At 38.9% G+C, this 22280-nt stretch overlaps 5 protein-coding genes across 6 annotated transcripts; 3 read left to right on the top strand and 2 right to left on the bottom strand.

The window, feature by feature from the left end:
• Positions 1–41: 41 nt before the first annotated feature.
• Positions 42–12002, top strand: LOC132788687 (putative mediator of RNA polymerase II transcription subunit 12). The gene is given in 8 exon segments (XM_060796203.1): positions 42–251; positions 416–539; positions 2121–2147; positions 3342–3539; positions 9530–9777; positions 9833–10250; positions 10252–11059; positions 11794–12002. Coding segments are annotated over 7 exon segments (1818 nt in total). The 5' UTR covers positions 42–251; positions 416–443; the 3' UTR covers positions 11817–12002.
• LOC132788688 (bladder cancer-associated protein) lies at positions 11919–14855 on the bottom strand. The gene is made up of 2 exons (XM_060796204.1): positions 14727–14855; positions 11919–14545 (listed from the first exon to the last, which is right to left on the bottom strand). The coding sequence occupies exon 2, from the start codon at positions 14493–14495 to the stop codon at positions 14256–14258; it is 240 nt and encodes a 79-aa protein (XP_060652187.1). The 5' UTR covers positions 14496–14545; positions 14727–14855; the 3' UTR covers positions 11919–14255.
• Positions 14856–15282: 427 nt separating this feature from the next.
• On the bottom strand, positions 15283–16490 carry LOC132792565 (CAAX prenyl protease 2). Its single transcript, XM_060801992.1, has 2 exons — positions 15995–16490; positions 15283–15941 (listed from the first exon to the last, which is right to left on the bottom strand). Exons 1-2 carry the CDS (start codon positions 16374–16376, stop codon positions 15439–15441), a joined length of 885 nt encoding a protein of 294 aa, XP_060657975.1. The 5' UTR covers positions 16377–16490; the 3' UTR covers positions 15283–15438.
• A 505-nt stretch (positions 16491–16995) lies between these two features.
• LOC132790343 (succinate--CoA ligase [GDP-forming] subunit beta, mitochondrial) lies at positions 16996–18816 on the top strand. Its single transcript, XM_060798837.1, has 4 exons — positions 16996–17191; positions 17286–17433; positions 17497–17596; positions 17709–18816. Exons 1-4 carry the CDS (start codon positions 17141–17143, stop codon positions 18673–18675), a joined length of 1266 nt encoding a protein of 421 aa, XP_060654820.1. The 5' UTR covers positions 16996–17140; the 3' UTR covers positions 18676–18816.
• A 325-nt stretch (positions 18817–19141) lies between these two features.
• Positions 19142–21147, top strand: LOC132790344 (uncharacterized). 2 transcript variants are annotated; one of them, XM_060798840.1, is made up of 2 exons: positions 19142–20018; positions 20086–21147. In XM_060798840.1, exon 1 carries the CDS (start codon positions 19241–19243, stop codon positions 19970–19972), a length of 732 nt encoding a protein of 243 aa, XP_060654823.1. In that variant the 5' UTR covers positions 19142–19240; the 3' UTR covers positions 19973–20018; positions 20086–21147. The 2 variants fall into 2 exon arrangements, with proteins under 2 accessions (XP_060654823.1, XP_060654821.1); XM_060798838.1 differs by having other exon boundaries at positions 19143–20018; positions 20083–21147.
• Positions 21148–22280: the final 1133 nt, after the last annotated feature.

The following is a 22280-nucleotide window of genomic DNA, read 5'->3' as shown; positions in this document are numbered from 1 at the left end:
AATCTGGTAGAAAAATCTGAAATGAAACGCGTTTGAGGCCTCAGACGGCGAGTGGCAGTCGTACAACAAAGACGTATTATTATTTTCGTTATCCACCTGGCGGAGGCTCTGAAAAGTTGGTCAGACAACTTTTTCAAAAAACCAACTAAAAACAAAACCGACAACAACCAAAAAAATACCAACAGATAAACCGCAAACATATAAAATTGAACTCCTTTTACTTTTTCGTAAAAAATAACAAAAATTTCAATGTAAGTGAATGAAACAAAGTGAAATTTTATATCGTATTTCGAAAGTGCCGCCAAAGCAAGCAAAAGAAATATGGATAAGAAAAGACGGAAAACTGTGCTCAGCAAACGAAACGCAATGCAAAAAGGATAAATGTGAAATATGTCTTTATATTATATTTTTGTAGTGCTATCTACTCTCTGGATATTATATAGATGACCGAGAAGGATAACGTATCCATGGCTACCGTGCAACTGAAGCCCGACTATGCGGCTAGCGAAGTCTACAGCACGGCCAGCGAACCGCCACCGGTAAGAATCGACATACTATATGCTATATATGGTACATTAGTATACTAACAAAAATATTAATCTGCATTGTTGTGAAGTTTTGTGCGTTTCTTTTTGGTCGATTGCGTTTTAATGCGTACAATTTTTGTCATTGTTGAATGACCAAACTAATTACAATTTCCATATGTCATTTTGTCATTTAGTGTGGCAATTATTTGCGCTACCTTTATGTAAGGCAGAAGCAGGTCAGCAAGATCTAAAGGTAGAAACTGAGCAACTGACTCGCCAGCGTCAATTGGTTCGCTGTGTTGGCCAGCACATCCGTTGCGGCGAGCACACAGCGCGTATGCGCAATATGTCGTTGTCGTCCCTCTATCTGTATCTGTATCTCTGTGTCTCAGGCCTTTTGCCTTTGTCTGTGTCTTTTGTTTTTTTCTGTGTCTGCACGCAGCTGCAAACGTGATCATTTTCACTAAGCAAGTCGCGTCGTCGAGACAGTGCAACTGCATGCATAAGCAATTTGGCTGTGGATAATTTTAATGCAATTGTTTTTTTTTTCTTTGCTCTTTGCCTGTATTTTTTTAAATTATTATTATGATTACAATATTGCCTGCTGACTGCTGACAGGCTTTGTGGCAATTGCATGCAACGTGCGCTGCTTTGACAATTGTCTCTGCGATTCTGACAGCGACCCCCCGTTGACATTTTAAAGCAGCAAAATAAAATAACACAGACTAACCGACTAAATCAAAAACCACTCTGAGCCTGAGAGTGAGGGCTTCACAAGTGGTATGTGTGGCTATGGCGCAGTTGATGTCGGCACAAATAAGTGTGAATAGATTTGTACTCATTTGCAACCGCAGCCACAGCCACAGTCGCTGTCGATGTTGAAGTCGGATGGCAAAAGCCCGGAGATCAAATAGAAAACCAGTTGAAAACCCAAATCTAATACAAAATCTAATACAAAAGTCACGACTGTAAATAACAAAAACCTAATAATGATAAACTCAAACAAATGAGTATAACAATAATCCGCTATGACAACATCCACTTCGAGTCGAGTCGAGTCGAGAAACTGGCTCAATTTAGAGAGAGACTCTAAACAGATCTCTCTCTCTCTCTCGTGAGTTCTGAAACCGTGTTTGTGGGCTGGCAAATTGATTTGCTGAATTTGCATAAAGCGCGATTTGCATTTTTGTGCAGTTTTCCGCATTTTCTGCATCAGCCCATAAATTGCAGCTGCATTACAGTGAAAGCCAGCAGTTATCTAACACACAGATGGCAGTTCAATAGCTACCTTTATGTGTGTGGGTTCACAAAGCTGTGTGATCAATCATGCCAAAAGCCCTATTCACCGTGTGCGTATACTTACAGCTTTCACTGTAACTCATTAACCTTTCATCTCTTTCACTCTCTCTGTGTCTGCTCTCATTTGCTGTGTGTTTTTCTTTTGTCGTAATGCACACACATAATCGAATCATCAAAGATATATATTATATGTTCGTATTTTTCAATCTCCCCCCCCCTGTTCGCACCTCAACAACAACAACAACAAACAACTGCAAAACAACCATCACCACAACAACAACAACAACCACACAGCTGGGATTTTTTAACTTTAATCATCAGGTTTGTCGCTCAAGTCTTTTGTCTTTAACTGCACCCCAAAAAAAAACACCACCAACCAACACCAACCAACAACAGTAGCAACAACAGCAGTGTAGTAAAAAACCCATCAACCATCCATTGGTAAACGAGCAACAGCTGTTTTGTTGTAGTCGTTGTTGTAGCTTTGCCTCTAACATTCACCAAAACACACTTCACTTCTTCTTCTTCTTCTTCTCTACGTCTACGTCTATGTCTACGTCTCCACTCGACTTTACTCCACTTCACTTCAGTTCAGTTCACTTCACTACACTTCGCGCTTAACAACGATGATGATGTTGTGACGTCGACTGCGACTGCGACTCACTTTCGCAATTGCATTTGAAAACATGAAAATGGGCACAAAACTCACGTAGTAACACACAAAGGTGTAAAAAATTGCACATTTCGCTGCACACACACACACACACTCGCACACACTCATGCGAAGTTGTGGCCTCACCCAAATCAAAAAAGCAAACAAAAAACACAAAAAAAAACTATCCTCTCTTTTATTTTCACTGGGTTTTTTGGGGCTACTCATAGCACACAGATGCGCTGTTGCCAAATTTCATTTCCTCAATTTTCGCCAGTATATTTTTGCGGTATTTCCTGCTAACGCTCTGCAAGCATATTTGCTTTGCTGATTCGACTATTTTGACATGATCTTGGCAATTTTGGCACCTATAAAAACTATGCAAATATTTATGTGCCAGAGAGAGACTGTGATCTAATCGAGTTACAGTTACGCTTGGCAGTTATCGCACACCGTTTGGCCTAATCAGCATTTGCGCATTATGCAATTCTCATCATCAAGTAGCTCTTTTACCTCGACTTTTTCTTTTCGGGTTTTCGCTTTGACACTCGATTTTTTTTTGTTATATGTTTTTTTGGTTTTTCCTTGAGGCGTTTTCTTTTGCTCTGCACTTTTGCACTATGAAACGTGAGTCAAAGACAAGGTGAACGCTTTTACTTTGCTCGCAACGCCAAAAAGGTCAAGCCTCAAGAGCACAGAGCGCACTCACAATCACAATCACAATTAACAATCACAATCACAAACGCAAAATGAGCTACTTACGAGTCTAAAAATGTAATTACACAAAAAAAAGTAAATGAATTAATTAAACTTAAATGCTTAAATGCGATTATTACTACAAATTTGGTGAACTGTTTTTGCAGGCCTACAAGCGTCAGGCGAATTCGGTGAAGATCGCCAAGATCACCGCATTCACCATCATCGTGTCCTCGTTCATTCTGGGCGCTTTCATTCTGGCCTCGTCCTATCTGCAGGCCAAGGCCTCATGCGATCAGGTGCAGGCCCTCGACTCGGTGCTGGAGAAAGAGCTGATGCTGGAAACGTTGCAGCAGGTGAACAAGGTAAGTGAAGTGATCGGTGGGGGCATGTGGCAAGCGGCAGCTAAGTGGTTGGTTGCACGCCTCAATGCACAGCGATTATATCGCAGAGATCTGAGAGATTCGAGTTAGGGAAATAAACGCCCAGCTCGTATCAGGCGGTGTCAGCTTTTTTTTTTGCGCACAGTCCAAAAATACAAAAATTATTGTGTTAGGTAAGCTACACACATACGCTAAGGTATGTGTATGTGTGTGTGTGGTTGTTATTGCCTTTTGCATCGTTCGCTGAACACGCCACAAAACTTTATACTCGCCGATTAGCCGCAACAGACTCGAATTATTAAGCCAAATTAATGATAATTACCGGAAAATGTCGGCACATATCTACAACTTCAACTACTTATAGAGTATATATATACATTTGTTTATAACAACAGCTGCGTGCTTCTGATTATTGCCGCTGTTAACACACACACACACACAACAAACGTTCGCTGTTGTTTTCCCATTTGATTTCTTGATTTTTTATTGCACGCACTATTTAGTTTCAATAAAATGAAAAAAAAAAACACAAAAAGAAGGTGTATGCACACGCTTTTAGCACTCACTGTGTGCGCGCCATACAAATATTTCTGTGCAATAAACTTATTTATACTGATAACATTTAGCTAGAAATGCAAATGGGAATGGGAAATTCCAAAGCCAGCAATAATCTCACATCTCAACCTTTGGCTTTTTATGAGCTTTGAAAGCATCTGAAATACCCATAAGAAAAACAATGCGCTGAATGCTAAATGTACTTCAAGTTTTCTACAGTTTCAAAGTCTAATTAGAAGAGTATTTTGTGAAGGGAGAATTACATTACATTAAGTGTTTACAATTAAAAAGAAAAGCTGAGAAAAGGTATTCCTTAATGTAAGCTTCGGATTTAAAGAGAGAGAGAGCAATATGGGAGAAATACTTTTTATTACTTGTAATTATAATAAAGACTTTACACAAGTTAAAAAGAGCAAGGGACAGTTATTATGATATTACGATTTCGTTCTTGATCACAAGACAAAGACACCTCAAACTCTTTAGAAATTTAAATGAGTCATTGTGTGCCAAATGCACTTGACAGCTCATAACAATTTCTTGCAGCATTTTAAGGCTATTCAATAAAGGAAAGCTTAAAAAAAACTGACCCAAAAAGATTACGAAGAAACATACAAAATTATTTCAAGATAACAAATAAACAACAAAATATTTTTGAAGATTATGAAAAAACATCAAAATGGTTTTCAACAAATAAATAAAAATGCTAATGATAGATTATGATTACGAGAAAACATTAAAATTGTTTCTAGATTACAAAGAAATCATCAAAATAATTTTCAACAAATAAAAACGAATGTAAACTCAACTAGAGATAGATCAAGATTACGAAAAAAAACAATTAAAATTGTTGTTTACAAAGTTTACAAAGAAACATCGAAACTGATTTTCAACAAATTAATAAAAATGTAATCACAGCTAAAGATTGATTAAAAAAGTGACTTGTAAATGCAAGATCAGAGATCAAACTAAAGGGTTTCCTCAAGCGATTGCATTGACCCAGTCGTATACGTGATAAAGCCATGAAGCGATTTGAAGAAGGAAATAAATCGATTGGATATGCTAAACTGCAACCTCAGTTGTCATCGAGTGTTAAATTAATGATTTCTACGATTGCATGAGTTATTCAAACCGAAGTATTCATACATACATTCATAGCTATATTCATATGCAATTGTATAAGTGCAAATTGAATTAGCGTGTTGCGTGCTTCCTTGAGAAATTTCACTCATGTAACCGAATAGACACAATCATTAAACCATAACCATAACGATATGGCGTTAACAGCCATAGGGTATGCATCGAGTATGTAGTATGCACAGGGTATAATTCAAATTTAATGGCACTTAAGTTATTTTTTCTTATTATTATTAATCACATTTGCATGCAACGGCATTATGCGACGTCATCAATATTCAATTAGCGTGCAACAGAAAGTACATAAACAATAAGCAATCAAACTAATTAAATGCCATTCATTAATATGCAGCGGCAATTAAATTTAATGATGAGTCGCAGGCCGCGATTGAATTGCATTGCATTGAATCGCATACGATTGCATTGAAAATGATGCTGCCCCATTTGGGAGTCGGGTTATTCAACTCGACAGCGATGAAAAACTCTCTCACACACAAAACTTATGTAAAGCTGCTGCGGCAGGCAGCAAATGGAAAAATTCAATCAAGCGAAATTCCCATAATTTGACGCTTAAATGGACAACGAAATGATACAGCTGGGAGAGACTGCAATGAAGTGGAGTTTGGGAGCTGCTGCTGTTGCTTGCGACATAATCATCGGTGGCAACAATTGGCGAATCAAATGGCATACACAAAGTGAAAGCAGCAAACGGAACAGCAGCAGCCAAACGAAGACGAAGAGGGAGATGAGGTCGAAGCTAGAGACTTGAGTGCTGCATGTTGCAATGTCTGTGCATAGCTAAACCTGATTTGCTCAAACGGGGGGAGCGGGCGTGGGCGCGGCAAAATGCCAGAGATCATCAGCTGCAGCAGCAGTAGTCGAAGCAGCAACCATAATGCAGTCGCTGTCACTTTTTGCCGGCTGGCGCCGCTTGGCACCGTCACACAAATAGACAAGCGGACAGCCAAGACAGACAGACAGACAGTTAGACGGGTTGTAACCGCACACACGAACACACACACACACACACTGACTGTGACTGAGTCACACACTTGCAGAAGCAGAGGCCGACAAACGAAGACGCGTTGACTGTTTGCCATTTAAGGCAAGTTGCGCGCTTAAGTCTTTCGTTTTGGGCACGCAAACAAAAGCCAGCAACAACAATAACATCAACAACTTATGGCCCGCAGGCGATTATGTAATGCCAACACACACACACATAACACTCAATATATGCTTATACTTTAATTTATTTGACGATTGTGCAAATTTGTTTCGGCAGCGGAATTATTATTATTGTTATTATTATTGTGAATTCTCTTTTCTGTTGCTTTTGGCTTTTCTAAAGGAAATTCTGTTGTATTCCTCTAGAATTTTAATGCTGAAACATTTGCGTCAACGTCTAAAAATAAGTGTAAATTGAGTGTGAGGCATATGGAACAATAATTGCAATAGAAAAAAAAGAGTGTAAACATTTAATTATCGCATTTGTGATTGTTTTTTTTTCTTCTCTCTCTCTTTTTTATTGAACGTTCTGTGCCGTGTGTAATTTGATCTTATCTTGTCGCGTTCACTCGAGTCATGCAGTTTAGTTCAGTGTTGGCCTTGAAATCGCCCAACAAAAAAGCTTACAGCAAATTGAGCTGTAAACCGGAGTTAAGTTTAGCAAACAGACTTAATGAAGGGGGCGAACTGGAACACAGACTTGTCGAGTTGACTCGATTGTTGTTGTTGTCAAACTGGTTTAGTTTCTGTCTTCTGTTTTTATTTATTTTTCGCTTTTTTTTTTTCTTGAGTGAAATTTTTGAAGTTTTTGATTTGATTTCGGGCGAAAAGCAATTATGTGTCACACGCCTTGGCACCATGACTCAGTTAAACTATAGTTTAAAGCGCCGCTCGCTAATGAACTAATGTTGAAAATAGGGCGCAAAAAACATTCCATTGCCTCATTACGTATGGAAATTGGCAAATTGCAATTGCACAGCTGCTTTTGCGATGTTTACTCAATTGGTCAATAGCATTTCCTTAAGCGGCTCTATCCGCGATGCTCAATCTGTTCAATGTCAAGCTAGATAATGACCCAGAACCCAGCAAAAGCAACAACAACAACAACAACAACGGCAGCGAAGCCATCAGCTACCGGATATATGTATTACGAGGCGTATACAAGCCAAGCCAAATCACTTGCTGCTTGCGTGGGCGCTCTGCCCCTGGGCAGGTGCTGCTGCTGTCCCTCCTGCCTCTGCCCCTCCGGCACACTCTTGGCTCCCACTATCAATCATCATCATCAACAACAACATCACCATCATTATCATCATCAGCTGCGTCGCATTGAATTAATGAGATTTTTGTTCTCTCTCTCTTGTTTTGTTCAACAAATTATTTAAATTTTGCTTTTGTTTGCTTTGAAGTATGCTCAACCACACACACACACACACACACACTCGAGTGCTTATGTAATTCTATGTGTGTGTTTTTTGCTTTTGCTCATTTTGTTTATTTTTATGGCATTTTACTTTTGGTTTCAGTCGCAGTTGACGTCGCTTCGCTTCAGCTTTGTATGTAGGTTGGGGTCACATCTTCTGACGACAACGTCGCATTGTTGTTGTTAGTGGCACATAACAATTGCAGTCACTGTATGTACTTCAAATACTGCTGCCTGGTTTCGTACGTGTTCGATGGCCCAAGTCATTTTAACTGCCTTCTAACAACGCAGAGCAAAAAAATTAAAAAAAAAATACACAAAAAATCTACACAAAATGAAAAAGACAAAACGCAAAACAGAAACATTTCCTTGTCAAATAAATGACATGTTAGACATGCTTTTCGGAGACGAACAGGATTAGAGCCTTGACTTGACTTGAGAATTCCAGAAGTGAACACAAAAAGCGTCGATTGTAATTGTCACTCTTTTTTTTATTTTGCCAGACTACAAGTCAATTATCAGACTTCAGTTAAATCTTCTTGTTGGCATTGAAACTTCTTTAAAACACGATAGAATTTGAGTCTTGATTTAACTGAAAAGTATATGAATATTGTAATTTTCATTCTTCTTTAGCTAGACTACAAGTCAATTACCAGTCTTCAGTTAAATCTAAAAATCATCTTAAGATTCAATCATAAATACTTTGCTGACATTGAAACTTTTTTAAAACACGGCAGAACTGAAGCTTGACTAAGAATTTCAGAAGTTATCACAAAAATGACAATTGTAATTGTCACTGCTTCTCTTTTTAAATATAATCTTGCAGACAATCTTCTTAAAGTTTAGCACTTTGTTGACATTGAAAACATCTTTAAAAATGTTTCCTAAAAAAATTTGTCATCTGTTTCAAATACAAACTTAAGTTTATTTAAAATTACATATTGCAAATTGTTGATTTATGCCGCTTTAGCTTTTTCATTGCTCATTAACTTCTTAATCTTTTTAGAGATTCTCTGATTTATTCAAAGCGTTTTTTTGTTTTTGCTGATTTAAATCTTAGCTATACGAGTTTATTTGCACAGCCGTCCAAGAATTGCTAATTTTATTGAGACTTTTGCATGTATTAGTGGCTTTAAAGAATTTTAATTTTTGCAAACAAACATCTTTTTTAGGATTCTAGAGTTAACTGCTAATTTTTATTAAGATTTTTGCGTGGATCAGTGGCTTTAAAATATTTTAATTTTGTTTTCAAATATCCCTTTGGATTCTGGAAAATATTTACAGTTTCAGGTAGTTTATACTTTTGCATTAAATTAGTGGATAGAATATATTTTATCCGATAAAATACTATAGATTAAACTTTATAGCTTAAAATGTTTTTGTTAGTTTTGTGGACATGCTAAAAAGCATTCTGAGTTATCAAATATTGAACGACGTTCCTTTGTTTTTGTTGACAATACAAGATTATTTGCAAAGTCATTGAGTAACGAAAAAAGGTGCTTATTTTAATGAGATTTTTGCATGGATTAGAGACTATTAAATAATTAATTTTTTCACTGTGAATTCTGCTGTGAATTCGTGGATTTGAATAGACCACCAATATGTATTTGAAGTGTAGAATTGTTTACATATTTTTATTGATAATTTAGCATGGATTAGCAGCTTTAAATAATTTAATTTTAGCTAGAAAAATCCTCTTAAAAATTGTATTTGCATATTGTGCATGACAATTATAGCTACAAAATCTTTTTTTTTCGATTCCTTGGGGTAGTCTAAAGATCTCTCAAGTGTGCTTAAATAATGAAATCCTTTCTAAGTATTAAGTGATTTCTAATCTTTTATTCAACCATAATTTTAGGAACTACCCCGTGCTGAAGCTTTGCTGGGCAAATCCGATGGCGGCGAGGACTTGCAGAATCTGGATCATGATGATGCGGATAAGAAGCGCGACCCCAAGGCCGAGGACATTGAGCCGACTGTGAGTGAGCACGACAACTCGTACTCGGACAGCGATGAGACCGAGGAGCTGCAAAAGTTCCCCGGCAAGATGCCGCTCGAGCTGGACTTGAGCGATCTGGCTGCCGCCATTCTGCGCAACAACAAGAAGTAACTTTCTAAATAATGAAATATAGATATATTTATTAATAAACATTTTTTGCAGATCCCGCATGAACTGCGTGGTGGAGCGCAAGCATGCCGAGGAGTTTGTTGACTCACCCTCGAAGACTGTGGCGCTGCCTTTCGGCGTCAATCTGACCACCGATCCCAAGAAGGCACGCATCACCGGCGAACGCATCTCAATCTTCTGCGACGGCGGCGACGACAAGGAAGACAAGGAGGAGAAGGAAGCCAAGCGTCAGCGTGAAGAGGAAGACGATTCGGAGGAAGATGAACCCATGCGTCCCATGTTCATTCCCTTCCAGCGTGTGCCCATTCCCTTTGGCCGCATTCCCGACCAGATGCCCCTGACCCACATGCCCCAGCGCATGATGCCTCCGGCAATGCAACAGCAGCTGCCCCAGCAGGGTTCGATCATCATCCGTCAGCTTCCTCCCCCATTCCAGCATCTGCCCATGCGTCCCCCCCATGCCTCCTCAGGTGATGCAGGCCCCACGCATGGAACAGGAGCAACCTCAGCCACAGCAACCCCAAGTGCAAACCGTGCGCATTCACATGCAGCAGTTGCCCTTCCGTCAGATCCACATGGCCGATGATGTGCCCATGCAGATTCCCGCCCAGCAGCAGCGCGAGATGCAGATGCAGCGTGAGATGCAACAGCAGCGCGAGATGCAACAGCAACAGCAGCAGCAGCGTGAGCGTGAGATGCCCCAACAGCGTGAGATGCCACAGATTCAGATCCAGCACATGCCTCTGGGTTTGGCACTGCAGCGTGTGGGCATCACCGCCGATGATCTGCGCAACATTCAGCGCATGGCCGAGAATCGCTTCACCGAAGAGATGCGTCGCCTGACCGCCGAGGAGGCCGCCGACTCCAGTGAGAACACCAGCTCCAATTCCAGCGAAGAGGATGAGCACAGCGAGACACCCATGTCATCGGATGAGCAATCATCCACCTCCTCCGCACAGTCCGAGCAGCAGCAGCCCGAGCAGCAACAGCCCCGTGAGCAGCAGCAGCAACGCGAGCAGGAGTCCAGTGACCAGCAGGAGGAGCAGACGCCTCAGCTGCAGATCCAGCGATTGATTCTGCAACCGCTGCCGGAGCAGCCACGCGACACGATGACCCCGCCGATGCCCGATCAGCCCGCTCAGGTGCCATTCGGTCGCATGATCTTTGGCCGCAGCCTGGCGCAACCGGTGCGCATTCCAGTGCCCATGATGCAGCCAGCTGAGGGCGGTGCTGCCTCCGAGGAGTCGCAGCGACCACACTGTGAGTATAAAGCTATATCCTTAGGGTAGAAGGGTATTATAACAAAGTGTCTGCAGGAAATGTACATATGACAGGCAGATTGTATGTAGTACTCTATCAGCATACCAAATATAGCCTTCGGTATATTATATTCTGAATGTGATGCTCTATATATAACCAAAGGCTATATTTGGTATATTGAATATCAGAATATACCACAAAAATATGACCTTTTTTTATATTTTTGTGGTATATTCTGAATGTACTATTTTATAAATTTACCAAATACAACCTTCGGTATATTTTATAATTTTTTTGGTATATTGTAAATGGACTACTATACTTATATATCATGTATAGCCTATATTTAAATATTTTTAATTTATATTCTGAATGCAGTATGCTACCAATATACCAAATATAGCCATCAGTGTATTTCAGTATTTTTGCGGTATAACCCGAATGTAGTACTCTATCAATATACCATATCCACCGGCATATTTTTGTATTTTTGCTTTATATTCTAAATTTAGTACACTATCAATATACCAAATATAGTCATAAGTATATTTCAGTATTTTTGCGGTATAATCCGAATGTATTGCTCTATAAATATACTAAGTCTATTCACCGGTATATTAATTTGGTATATTTTTGAAAATTGTCGGTGCTCTGTTTTTATTAAAAATGGGTAACTTTATTACTTGCTTAAATAAAATATTAATCCCTTTCTCTCCCTCTAAATCTCTTTGCAGTCGTCCAGCCTCGTTCCGTTTAAGTAACAACAACACCATGCCTGTGATTGCTGCTCTGCGAATTCGAATTCGAATCTGAATCAGAATCTGTATTGTAATTGTCGTTAATTTTTTGTAACCATGTCGCGTCATCCGATTCCGATGCTCGATTCCGAACAAAACAAAAACATCTCAACAGCAGCCTCCCAAAACGCCAAAAAAAAAGAAAAGCAATGAAATCAAATTTTTGAGTTTTGGCCCTAACTTTCGAAATCTCCCCTCCAAATCTCTATCTATATATGTTACATATCTGTATTCTCCACTTATCTATGTATATCTATCTACCTACATATATGTGTGTACTACTTTTCGTATATATAACTATCTATATATTTGTATATCGATATATTGTGTGTGTATAACATTCCAAATTGGTCTCGTTTACAACAACAACAAATTTGATGTGAAAAATTACAAAAGTATCATAAAAAAAAAATGAAAAACAATTTGAGTTCCATTTCGCGAGTTTTGATTTGATTTTTGTTTTTTATTCTTCGCCCTGGCCTGTATTTCACAAACAAAAAAAATAAATCCGATGCAAATTTGTACATAAATTATTGTATTTTATTTTTAAATACGTTTTACTAGTTTTTTTTAGTAAGTTAAAAACAATTAACAAAACGAACAAAACCAAACAACAAATTGTAAATTTTTTATATACATACATTTTGAAGCGAATAAAATTGTGGATAATTGGAAATCAAAATGGGAATCGTTTTGAAAATATTTATAGGAAATTCTTAGAAAACTTGTTTGTCTTTGATATTAATTAGAGTCAAGCCATTAAATCCAATTGCAATCAATGTGAGACAGATTTTATTACAATTGTGATTGCAATGAAAGCGAATATATAATCTATATTTAAGATTAGACATTTTAATAAAGCTGAGTTGAAAGCATATTGAAAAATTCAGTTATCAGCTCCAGACTGATTGCACTAGATGTCAAGAAATTGACTAGCTTCAAGCACTTTAGTAGAATTCCATGTTAATAAAGAGTCAATATATCTTATCTAGCATTTCAGATTAAAATAAAGTAGAACTTTTTAGAATTGGGAATAAAATAGAATGAAAAGTAGCATCATAATCATAAAAAAGAATAAAGTATTGAATAACTGAAATCAGAATATGAATATAAAAATACTACGACAGGATTTAAATTTACATTGGGATTGGTTAAAAGTCTTATAAACTAGAACAGTTCTTAAAATATTGAGCTGTCTGTACAATTACCATTTAGGGATTGCAGATTATTTAGTTGTAAATAGTTTTAGATAAACTTTGAATGAAAACAACATTCAAGTTACAGCTTTCAATTTTTTTATTTCGTTTCTAAACATTATTTCGTTTCTTTTCGTTACGTTAGTTATCAATCTTTTTGTTTGTTTTTTGGTTTTTAAATAATTCAATCAATCTCGTGATTAACAATTTTTCTCGCGTCTTAATGTAGAAAATCAAATATATCTTGTCTTTAGCATTTCTGATTATTTCACACAATTTATTTAAATACTTATATATGAAGATTTACATATACATATGTATATATTAATGTGTAAAGTATATTTCTAATAGTGTGTACATATAGTATTTGTGCGCGTATGTGCGTGTGTATGTGTGTCTGTGTATGTTTCAGTGTAATTATATACAATTTGCATGTGCAGAAGACAGGGGAACAACCGATATCAACGTCCAAAATGGAAGGACGCACAGCATTAGTTTTCTTTTCTTGTCGTTTTTACAATTATTTATTTAAATAATACACATAAATGTATGTATAATATAAATATTTATATATGACTAATTGTAGAATTGCATTGACGGACTGAACAGCGATTGGGGAGGGAAGCTGGGAGGTTTGCAATTTTCATTACCACACATTTACAATACATTTTGTAGCGCTTCTTAAATAATACACTTCAAATGGGGATGCGGATGGGGAGATGGATCTTGGTTTGGGAAACATTTAGCTAAGTTATCAACTAAAAATACGTAATGTAGAACGAGTAGTAGAAACGGTTATGCGATCGATCGAACGTTGGGATGAAGTCGGTTTCGGTTTCAGTTTCGTTCATTGTTTTGGTTTTTAGTCTCTCCAAGGTTTTTCACTGCTAACAGGCGTAGGCGTAACAGAACTCTGTTAAATCACACACTTTACATAGACGTAACAGAACTCTGTTAACTCACTCACTTTTTATCACTGATTATTTCGCTTGTAACTCTTTTCGCCTTTATTTTGTTGTTGTTTGTCGATTAATATGCAAATTGTTCATGATTTATATATATTTTTCTATATTTAGCACACGTTCTCTTCTTCTTCTTGTATGTTCTGCACCGTGTTATCGTTTCGTCGTTGACTATTTTGCTAGACTGATGATTGTTGTTAGAGGATGCAGCATAATTTGTTGTTGTAGTTGCTTTTGCCGCTTAGCCATTCTCGCAATGATGTCCCTCGCAGTTGCCCCAGAAGATGCAGTTGCCAACGCCGCTGTAGCAGATTAGGGAGACGGCTGTGAGAAACACCAGACTGCATATGGTGCATGGCTTGCGCTCCAGAAAGAATCCAATCAAATAGAGCACTATGAACATGACGTGCGTTTCCATTAACGCTGGATTCGTTGGCTTTGGTATCAGCAGCACAGGTAATAAACATTGCAGGCAATACATTTTTGTGTTGTATTCTGTTGACGTGTCGTTAGCCAAGTACGTTGTTGTTGCTGCAAACGTTATAAAGTATGTCTATAATTGCTTTAATCGTTTTTTGGTGTCCTGGCCTGGCACAAGCGAGACGTCAGCAAAAATATTTTGTTGTCTCAGTTGCACTTTGCATTTTGTTGTTGCCCACAGAATCTTGTGCGCGTGTTTGTTTGTGTGTATGTGTGTACGATTGACACTTACCTTCCCCAATCAAGCCCGGCCTGGCTGCAGTTGTCTCTGCTAATTTTAAGCGTCAGTTTGTTGTGCGTTTTTTATGTTATCATCATTCACACATTGCTCATGATTGGAGGTGGAGAAACATCGATTGCATTATCGATGCATCCGATGTGTTTGGACTTTGTATAAACATCGATTTCTTGTGACAAATATCGATGTATTTGAAAGCAGAGAAGATATACCAAAACAAAGCAACGTAAACTGTCGGCTGTTTACTATTCGTTAAGCTTATTCGTAAAATACAAATCTCATGTAAATGTGTGTTTCATTAATTGGTTTAGATTTCAACTGATTAATAGCAAACATTTTTAAAATTTGAGATAGAAAAACTATTTTTTACAGTATATTTCACAGTACGGTCTGATTATTCTGTAATAATAGTTGATGACTATTATTGATATCGCTGCCTCACCTTTTAATGCTGACAACTTATCGCTCTGCGAGCGCTTTTCGATATCTTTTACAGGCGCTTCTGCTGTACGCTTATTGCGCGCCAGTACAAAAATCGATGTTTTTTTTTAATTTCATATTTTTTATTCATTCATGTAACGGAAGACTTATTGTAGATGATATGACTTATGATGTGATACATAAATAAATATGTACATACGTGTGCGACAACAAATTCTCGAATATGGCAACAATATAACATTTGACTAAATCCAATCGACTTCTCTTAAACATTCCAATAAAGCCTATTCTGGTAGAGCGACGGCTCAGTCGCAATGGGCAGCAGATAAATCCAGCCAGCAAACCCAACCAGGTACAAAATGATCGCTACCACGCGCTTCCACTGATCCTGTTGCCACAAATCCTGAACATCAGGCAGTCCCATGTAATTACACAATGCATGAGCCAACAGAGGAGCAATCACATGCCCGGTGCGGGCAAACAAATAGGCCGAATAGAAGCCGAACAATGTGGTGTAGGTGAACTGAAACAAACCGATGAGCAGCGAGGTGCTCAACTCCATGCCCATGCTCAGACGCTCCGCAATGTGATGTAGATGGGCGACGCCAAAGAAAAGAGGCGTAATGAACACAGCTGTGAGCGGTGTAAAGCTCTGCAGGATGAGTGGCATCATGCAGGCACGAAAGACAAACTCTTCACTCAAAGGAGCCATCACATGGTTGCGTATCCAGATGATGTTGCTGAACGAGCCTCGCCAAAAATCCAAGTCTAAAATATGCAATTGGGATTAAATGTGATTTGTTAGCAATTCTCACACCTACCAAAATATGAACGAAAGGATTCATTCTGCATGTTAACAAATATGGGGCCCAAGTAGAGCAGCGCAGTCAACAGATAAGGTATCACAGTAGCTTGCCATAATCCTGGTAGCCGGAAACCCAGCAGTTTAGGGAACGGTTCGCGTTGCAGCAACTCTGGCGACGAATAGAAATACACGAAAAACGGTGCAAAAAGCATCACAACCGAGACGCTGGCAAAGCGTCGTTTAATGGTTGTGGGATGATCCCGATTGTATTTCGTGTCCCAAACATACAAGCTGCCCACATAGACCACAGCTAAAATGAAGCTACAGGCAACCGATGTGACTATTGGTATTTGTGGAAGTGCCTCAAGAGGCGGCAGTATTTCACTTTCGTTATACATTTATTAACTGGGGTTATATCAATTAGTCATTAAAAATTCCTTGTGAACAAACAAAAAAAAACACAACAGGAAAAAACAGCTGTCGCTCCAGTAACCAAACAGCAGAGTTGTGACCACTGTTGCCACAAACGGCAAATACAAACACAAAACTGTACAGTTTGATGATCACCACACACATGCTATCTTATAATCCCGACCAACGAGCATATTTGCGTCACGTTAACAGAGCTGTTATATTAAAATACTAATTTTATAGAGCAAACATAACGTTACGATTAATATTTTTAATGTTAATTCAAATTTGAATTCATATTTGTTGGTATACAATGAGCGTTTATCGATATTTTTCAAGCTACAATTCATAGACAAAAAGAAATGCCGTCACTCGATTTTCTATAATGGGAATTTTCGAAATAAGTGAACATTTCTAAAGGAAATTGCCATGTGCAAAACAAGAAACTATATTTAAAAAAAATCAACTTTTTATACGCCATTGGAAATATGCCAAAACGTTTATCTAGAATATTTCTTGCTTTTTCAAAATAAGAAATAACAGCAATAGAGCATTTTTGCGTCATGTTGTTCGCAGCGCGTTAACAGTGTTGTTCTATTATTAAACCAGTGGCCTGTTAAGCAACGACGACGGCGGCATCGTTTGTTGTTGTTGTGGGTTATTTAAACAAAAACAGCGCTAATTGCAGACAATAAATATATCAAACTTGAAATTATACAGTTCAGTAACGCAACGAATTTGAAAGAACAACATGTCGCTTCTGATTAGAGCCGCCTCCACAGCACGTCAACTCATTCATAAGGTTTCCTATCATTAACATACATATGTTAAATACACTTAAGATTCTTGACCTTTGCCTCAAACTCCAATACGTCTTTGTTTATCTAAAATTGCAGTTGCCTGCACTGCAACAGCAGCAAGTGCGTCACTTGAATCTCTTGGAGTTCCAATCGAAGGATTTACTGCAGAAATATGGCGTTGCCATTCAACAGTTCAAGGTCTTGGACAACTCCAAGACTGATGAGCAAGTGGTCCAAAAATTTGGTAAGCAACCGGTTGAATTTTATATAATCTCTGAACTTAATTGTTGCTAATTATCACACACAGATTGTCCCGAATATGTGGTGAAGGCACAGATTCTTGCCGGTGGGCGGGGCAAGGGAACTTTCGACAATGGTTTCAAGGGAGGCGTGCACATAACCTCAAAGTAAGTGGCCACCGTTCTGCAGTGATAACGCAACAGCGATAACAGAGAATGCGTGTGGGAGTGAAAGAGATAGCAAGATAATAAACATAACAATTAAAATTTCACTTTGCAGCAAGAGCGAAGTTCTATCGCTGAGCAAACAGATGATTGGCAATCGACTGATTACAAAGCAGACACCCAAATCGGGTATTCTGGTCAACAAGGTGATGGTGGCACGCAGCGTCAACATCACCCGAGAGACTTATCTCTGCATTTTGCTCGATCGCGAACATAATGGGCCCGTCTTGATTGCTTCACCCGCTGGTGGCATGGACATTGAGGCTGTGGCTGAGGAAACCCCTGAGAAAATTAAGACTGTTCCCCTGGATATTGCTAAACCGATTCCGGAGAGCGTGCTGCTGGATGTGGCCAAGTTTCTGGAGTTCAAAGGTGATGCGGTGAAACGTTGTGCCGATGAGATACAAAAACTGTACACACTCTTCAAGTCGGTGGATGCTGTGCAGATTGAAATCAATCCATTGGCTGAGACCGATAACGGTGAAGTTATTTCTGTAGATGCTAAGCTGAACTTTGATGATAATGCACAGTTCAGGCAAAAGCCTATCTTCGACATGGACGTCACCGAGGAGGAGTCGGATCCACGCGAAGTAGAGGCAGCTAAATACAATCTCAACTATGTGGCGATGGATGGCAACATTGGTTGTTTGGTGAATGGCGCTGGACTCGCTATGGCCACCATGGACATTATTAAGCTGAATGGTGGCGATCCGGCCAACTTCTTGGATGTGGGTGGCGGTGTCAAGGAGGATCAGGTGGCCAAGGCTTTTGAAATTCTCACATCAGATCCCAAAGTCAAGGGCATACTGGTGAATGTCTTTGGCGGCATTGTCAATTGTGCCACCATCGCCAATGGCATTGTCGCTGCTTCCAAGAAGCTGCAGCTGAATGTGCCACTTGTTGTCCGCCTGGAGGGCACCAATGTCAACCAGGCCCGCGAAATTTTGAAGAACTCGGGACTCCCCATTCAGACAGCCAGTGATTTGGATGATGCCGCTCAGAAGGCAGTTGCTGCCCTCTAAAGTGGCACACATATACATTCATCATCATTAAAGACGCACAGTGTTTAGCATTTAAATGGACGAAACGTAGTTGTTATGCCTTTACATTTTATGGATTTTTAATCATATAAATACATACTTTATATATTTACACCGTTAAAATGACGTAGCGTTTGAATTGTTAACATGGCGGGTACAAGCTGCTGCTGGGAACATTCTGTAAACAGTGTTCAGTCTTATCGATAGGCAGCTTAGTCATGCCTATCGTTGCAATGTTAAGTGGTGTAATGTATCGCACAAGCTGCAACGATAGAAATATCGTTTAAAATTATAGGCAATTATGTCCAGCTCAAAATTAAAGTATTTTGATTCATAATACTGCTAATTACCGAATTCTAATTACAGTAGTTCATAATTCATACAGAAATTGTAATCATTATTATTGCGATATATTAAACATCGCTTAGCATATCGATAGCAGTGAGTCGCAAGCTTTGCCATCGCCAACCAGTCCACACCCTAAGCCCAAGAAACCAAACATTTCAAACGAAATCTGTGAAAAACATTGCCAATTCTCATACAAAGCATGCAAAAATCGCCACATTTTGCACGCGAGGATTCCCAGGAGCATCTGCCCAGCCCACACAACACCGTCAACATGAAGCGTCGCACTCTCGCTGGAAGCTGCGGCGTTGGCGTCTTCATATTTGCCTTCGCATTCATTGCGATTGCCTTTGCAACGCCCAGTTGGTTGGTGAGCGATTATCGCATAACGGGTGCGAAGCTGGACAGATTGGGACTCTGGGTGCACTGTTTCCGTTCGCTACCTGATGTGAACGATGACAGCCAGCGGCGCTTCTTTGTGGGCTGTCGTTGGGTCTATGACCCATTTACCAAAGGCTACGATGAGATACGTGGATTCCTGCTGCCTGCCTTCATGATTGCCACACAGTTCTTCTACACGCTCACCTTCATTGGCATGCTGGTCAGTGCCATTGCGGTGCTCGTCTTCTTCCTATGCGCAGGACCAGATCAGAAGCACTTCATCAATCTCATTCGTGGCCTGGGCTATGTGCTACTTGGCTCTGGGGTGAGTGCAGCAATTGCTGTGATTGTTTTCGCTGTATTTGGCAATCGCAACGGTTGGATGCCGGAGCATGCGAACAATTGGTTTGGCTGGTCCTTTGTGGTGGCGTGTGTGGGAACCGTGCTCACCCTGGTGGCGGCCACGTTATTCCTCACTGAGGCGCACGTGCAACATCGCAAGCGCTTGCAGTTCAAGGAGTCACAGACACGCTTCGAACTGGTGCGTGGTTAGCCCACAAATTGCTTTCCCTCTTTTTGCTAAGTGACAATAATTTTGGGTAAGTCGTGGAGTATTTACTGTGAGACATGAGTTTAACCTTCATTCTTCTTATTTGTTTGCAGCAGCACACCACAACAACAGCAGCAATAACTACTACAATAACAAAAACAACACATTCCGTCCCCACGTCACTGCTACAAAGAATTCTCACCATATAATTAATTGTATACTTAGTTTTAGTTTGGCCTAAACCAGCAGCTAGTTGAATGTTTATGCAATTTGCCAGAGAACTTTCCGCATAACACCTCCCCGCAAAAAGAGACTTTCAGTTGGTACTTATGAATCATTCAATCAGCACAGTTCAATCAAACGACAAAAACAACGAGGCAAAACTGTTCTACCAGAAGACTGAATGAATCTGCAATGTTTCTTCTCAACCACAACAACAACAACAAACAGCAATAGCATCTAACGAAGCTCAAATGAATCATTATCGCGTGTAACATCAAATATTTGCATAAGAAATTGCGCTCAATTAACGCACAATTACCCAGCCCTTGTCCCCCCCCCCCCCTGCAAATGTGACACCTTCTCCTCTGAAATTGTTTTTATTATTTTGTATGACGTCGCAAGCGCTTAGAAGTAACAGTAGCAACAATTAGAAACACTCTCGTGCCTTAATTAGATATCGCTGCTAAATAGTTCTTAGTGCCTTTAATCAAAGTATTGTTTAGCTTCTAAAATACCTGAGAATGCGCGTTGCGACGACAAACCGATTGGATTGCATAAACTTCTACTAATCTAGTGCCTTAGATAAGCATGTCATGTCCCAAAATTAATAATGCTAAACAACAAAATGTAACTTAGTTAAGCACAACGAAACGATTAACGTCCAATATACTTCTTATATTTAAGACATTCCATTTTTCTAATATCGAATACACACATTTTACACTCGAGTTTACCTGCTAGTGAAGGTATTGAGAGCTTTATTGCATCTACTATGAACTCTTGTCCAAGAAATCTTACAAATTTTTGTACCATATTCAAAAGGTATTAAACTGTTTTTACCATATATATTTACACATACATATCTATTATACATGTAACTTTTTTGTACAAACGACTTTTTAGCTAAAGCGACGAATAATAAAGATTTTTATTGTATACAACAACAAAACAACAACAATGTAAGTCAACTGCAATCTTGCATTTACTCCATGCGAGTTCAAGGCAACAAATCCCATGACAAAAGCAAATGAAAGATTTTTGTCTAAAGTTTTCCCATGAAACTAGTTGCAGTTATTTGATTGTATTGGGCAAACCATGATTTATGCAACGCATTGTACTATATTAGTAACTGTAACAATAGTCAGTGAGTGGCTTTGAAATCTTTTCGGAATTTCCTATTGGAATTCTCAACTAATTAAATCAGATCACCACTTAAAATTGTATTAAAATGGCAAACGCAAAATTGATAAAAACATTAAGTGAAAAGATGTATTTGGTCATAATTAGTCAGACCTGTCGGATTTAAGCCAGAGTAAAGTAAGAATTATGAAATCCATTTTGTGTTGTGCCCACACACAATTTGGCAAATTTGGCCCCCATGTCGTGAGGACGTGTCGAAAAGCAGCCAATGAAGATAGTGAAGCGTGAATCGCTGCTCAACAACGCAATCTGCATTCAACTATTGCTCTCATAGTAGTAGTGACGATTGATGGATGGATAAATGGCTGGGTGAACTGAATTCGCCACAGATCTGATTAGCACTTGCCGAACCGGATGTTTTGTCTTGACTCACCCATTCACCCATTCGATCAGCCTTTTCAGAGAGGTGTAGTAGTAGCCTTGATGATCATAGCGCAGAAATGTGCTAAACGCAAATTTATTATGCCAATCCAAATAGGAATCGTTGGCATGACCTCACAGCAACATCAACTAGCCGACAAAATCAGAATTTAAATTCGTAAATGCCGTTAGAAAAGCAAATAAAATCCGCTTAGTTATTAATAACAACAAGTGCGAAATGCACATAAAAAAACCGTTTGGATTTAAAATACTGTGAGAAAATCATCAAGTCGTGTGTTCAGCAAAGCGAAAAACGGCAAAACTGAAAAACCGAATTTCAAATTCCAAATGACGGCATAAATGTCAACTTTGACAGTTGCGAGAAAAAATTTTATATATAAAAAACAAGATTATTAATATTCTTATTATAGATATTACATTCTGATTTAAGACTGGCTTAATTACGACTACTATTTTATTACCCACAGTAGTCACTCGATAAGCTAAAAACTAGAAAATATAATGATTT

Source organism: Drosophila nasuta, chromosome 3 (genome assembly GCF_023558535.2).
Source record: "Drosophila nasuta strain 15112-1781.00 chromosome 3, ASM2355853v1, whole genome shotgun sequence".
Taxonomy (NCBI): Eukaryota; Metazoa; Arthropoda; class Insecta; order Diptera; family Drosophilidae; genus Drosophila; species Drosophila nasuta.
This window is presented reverse-complemented; position numbering and strand designations above follow the sequence as displayed.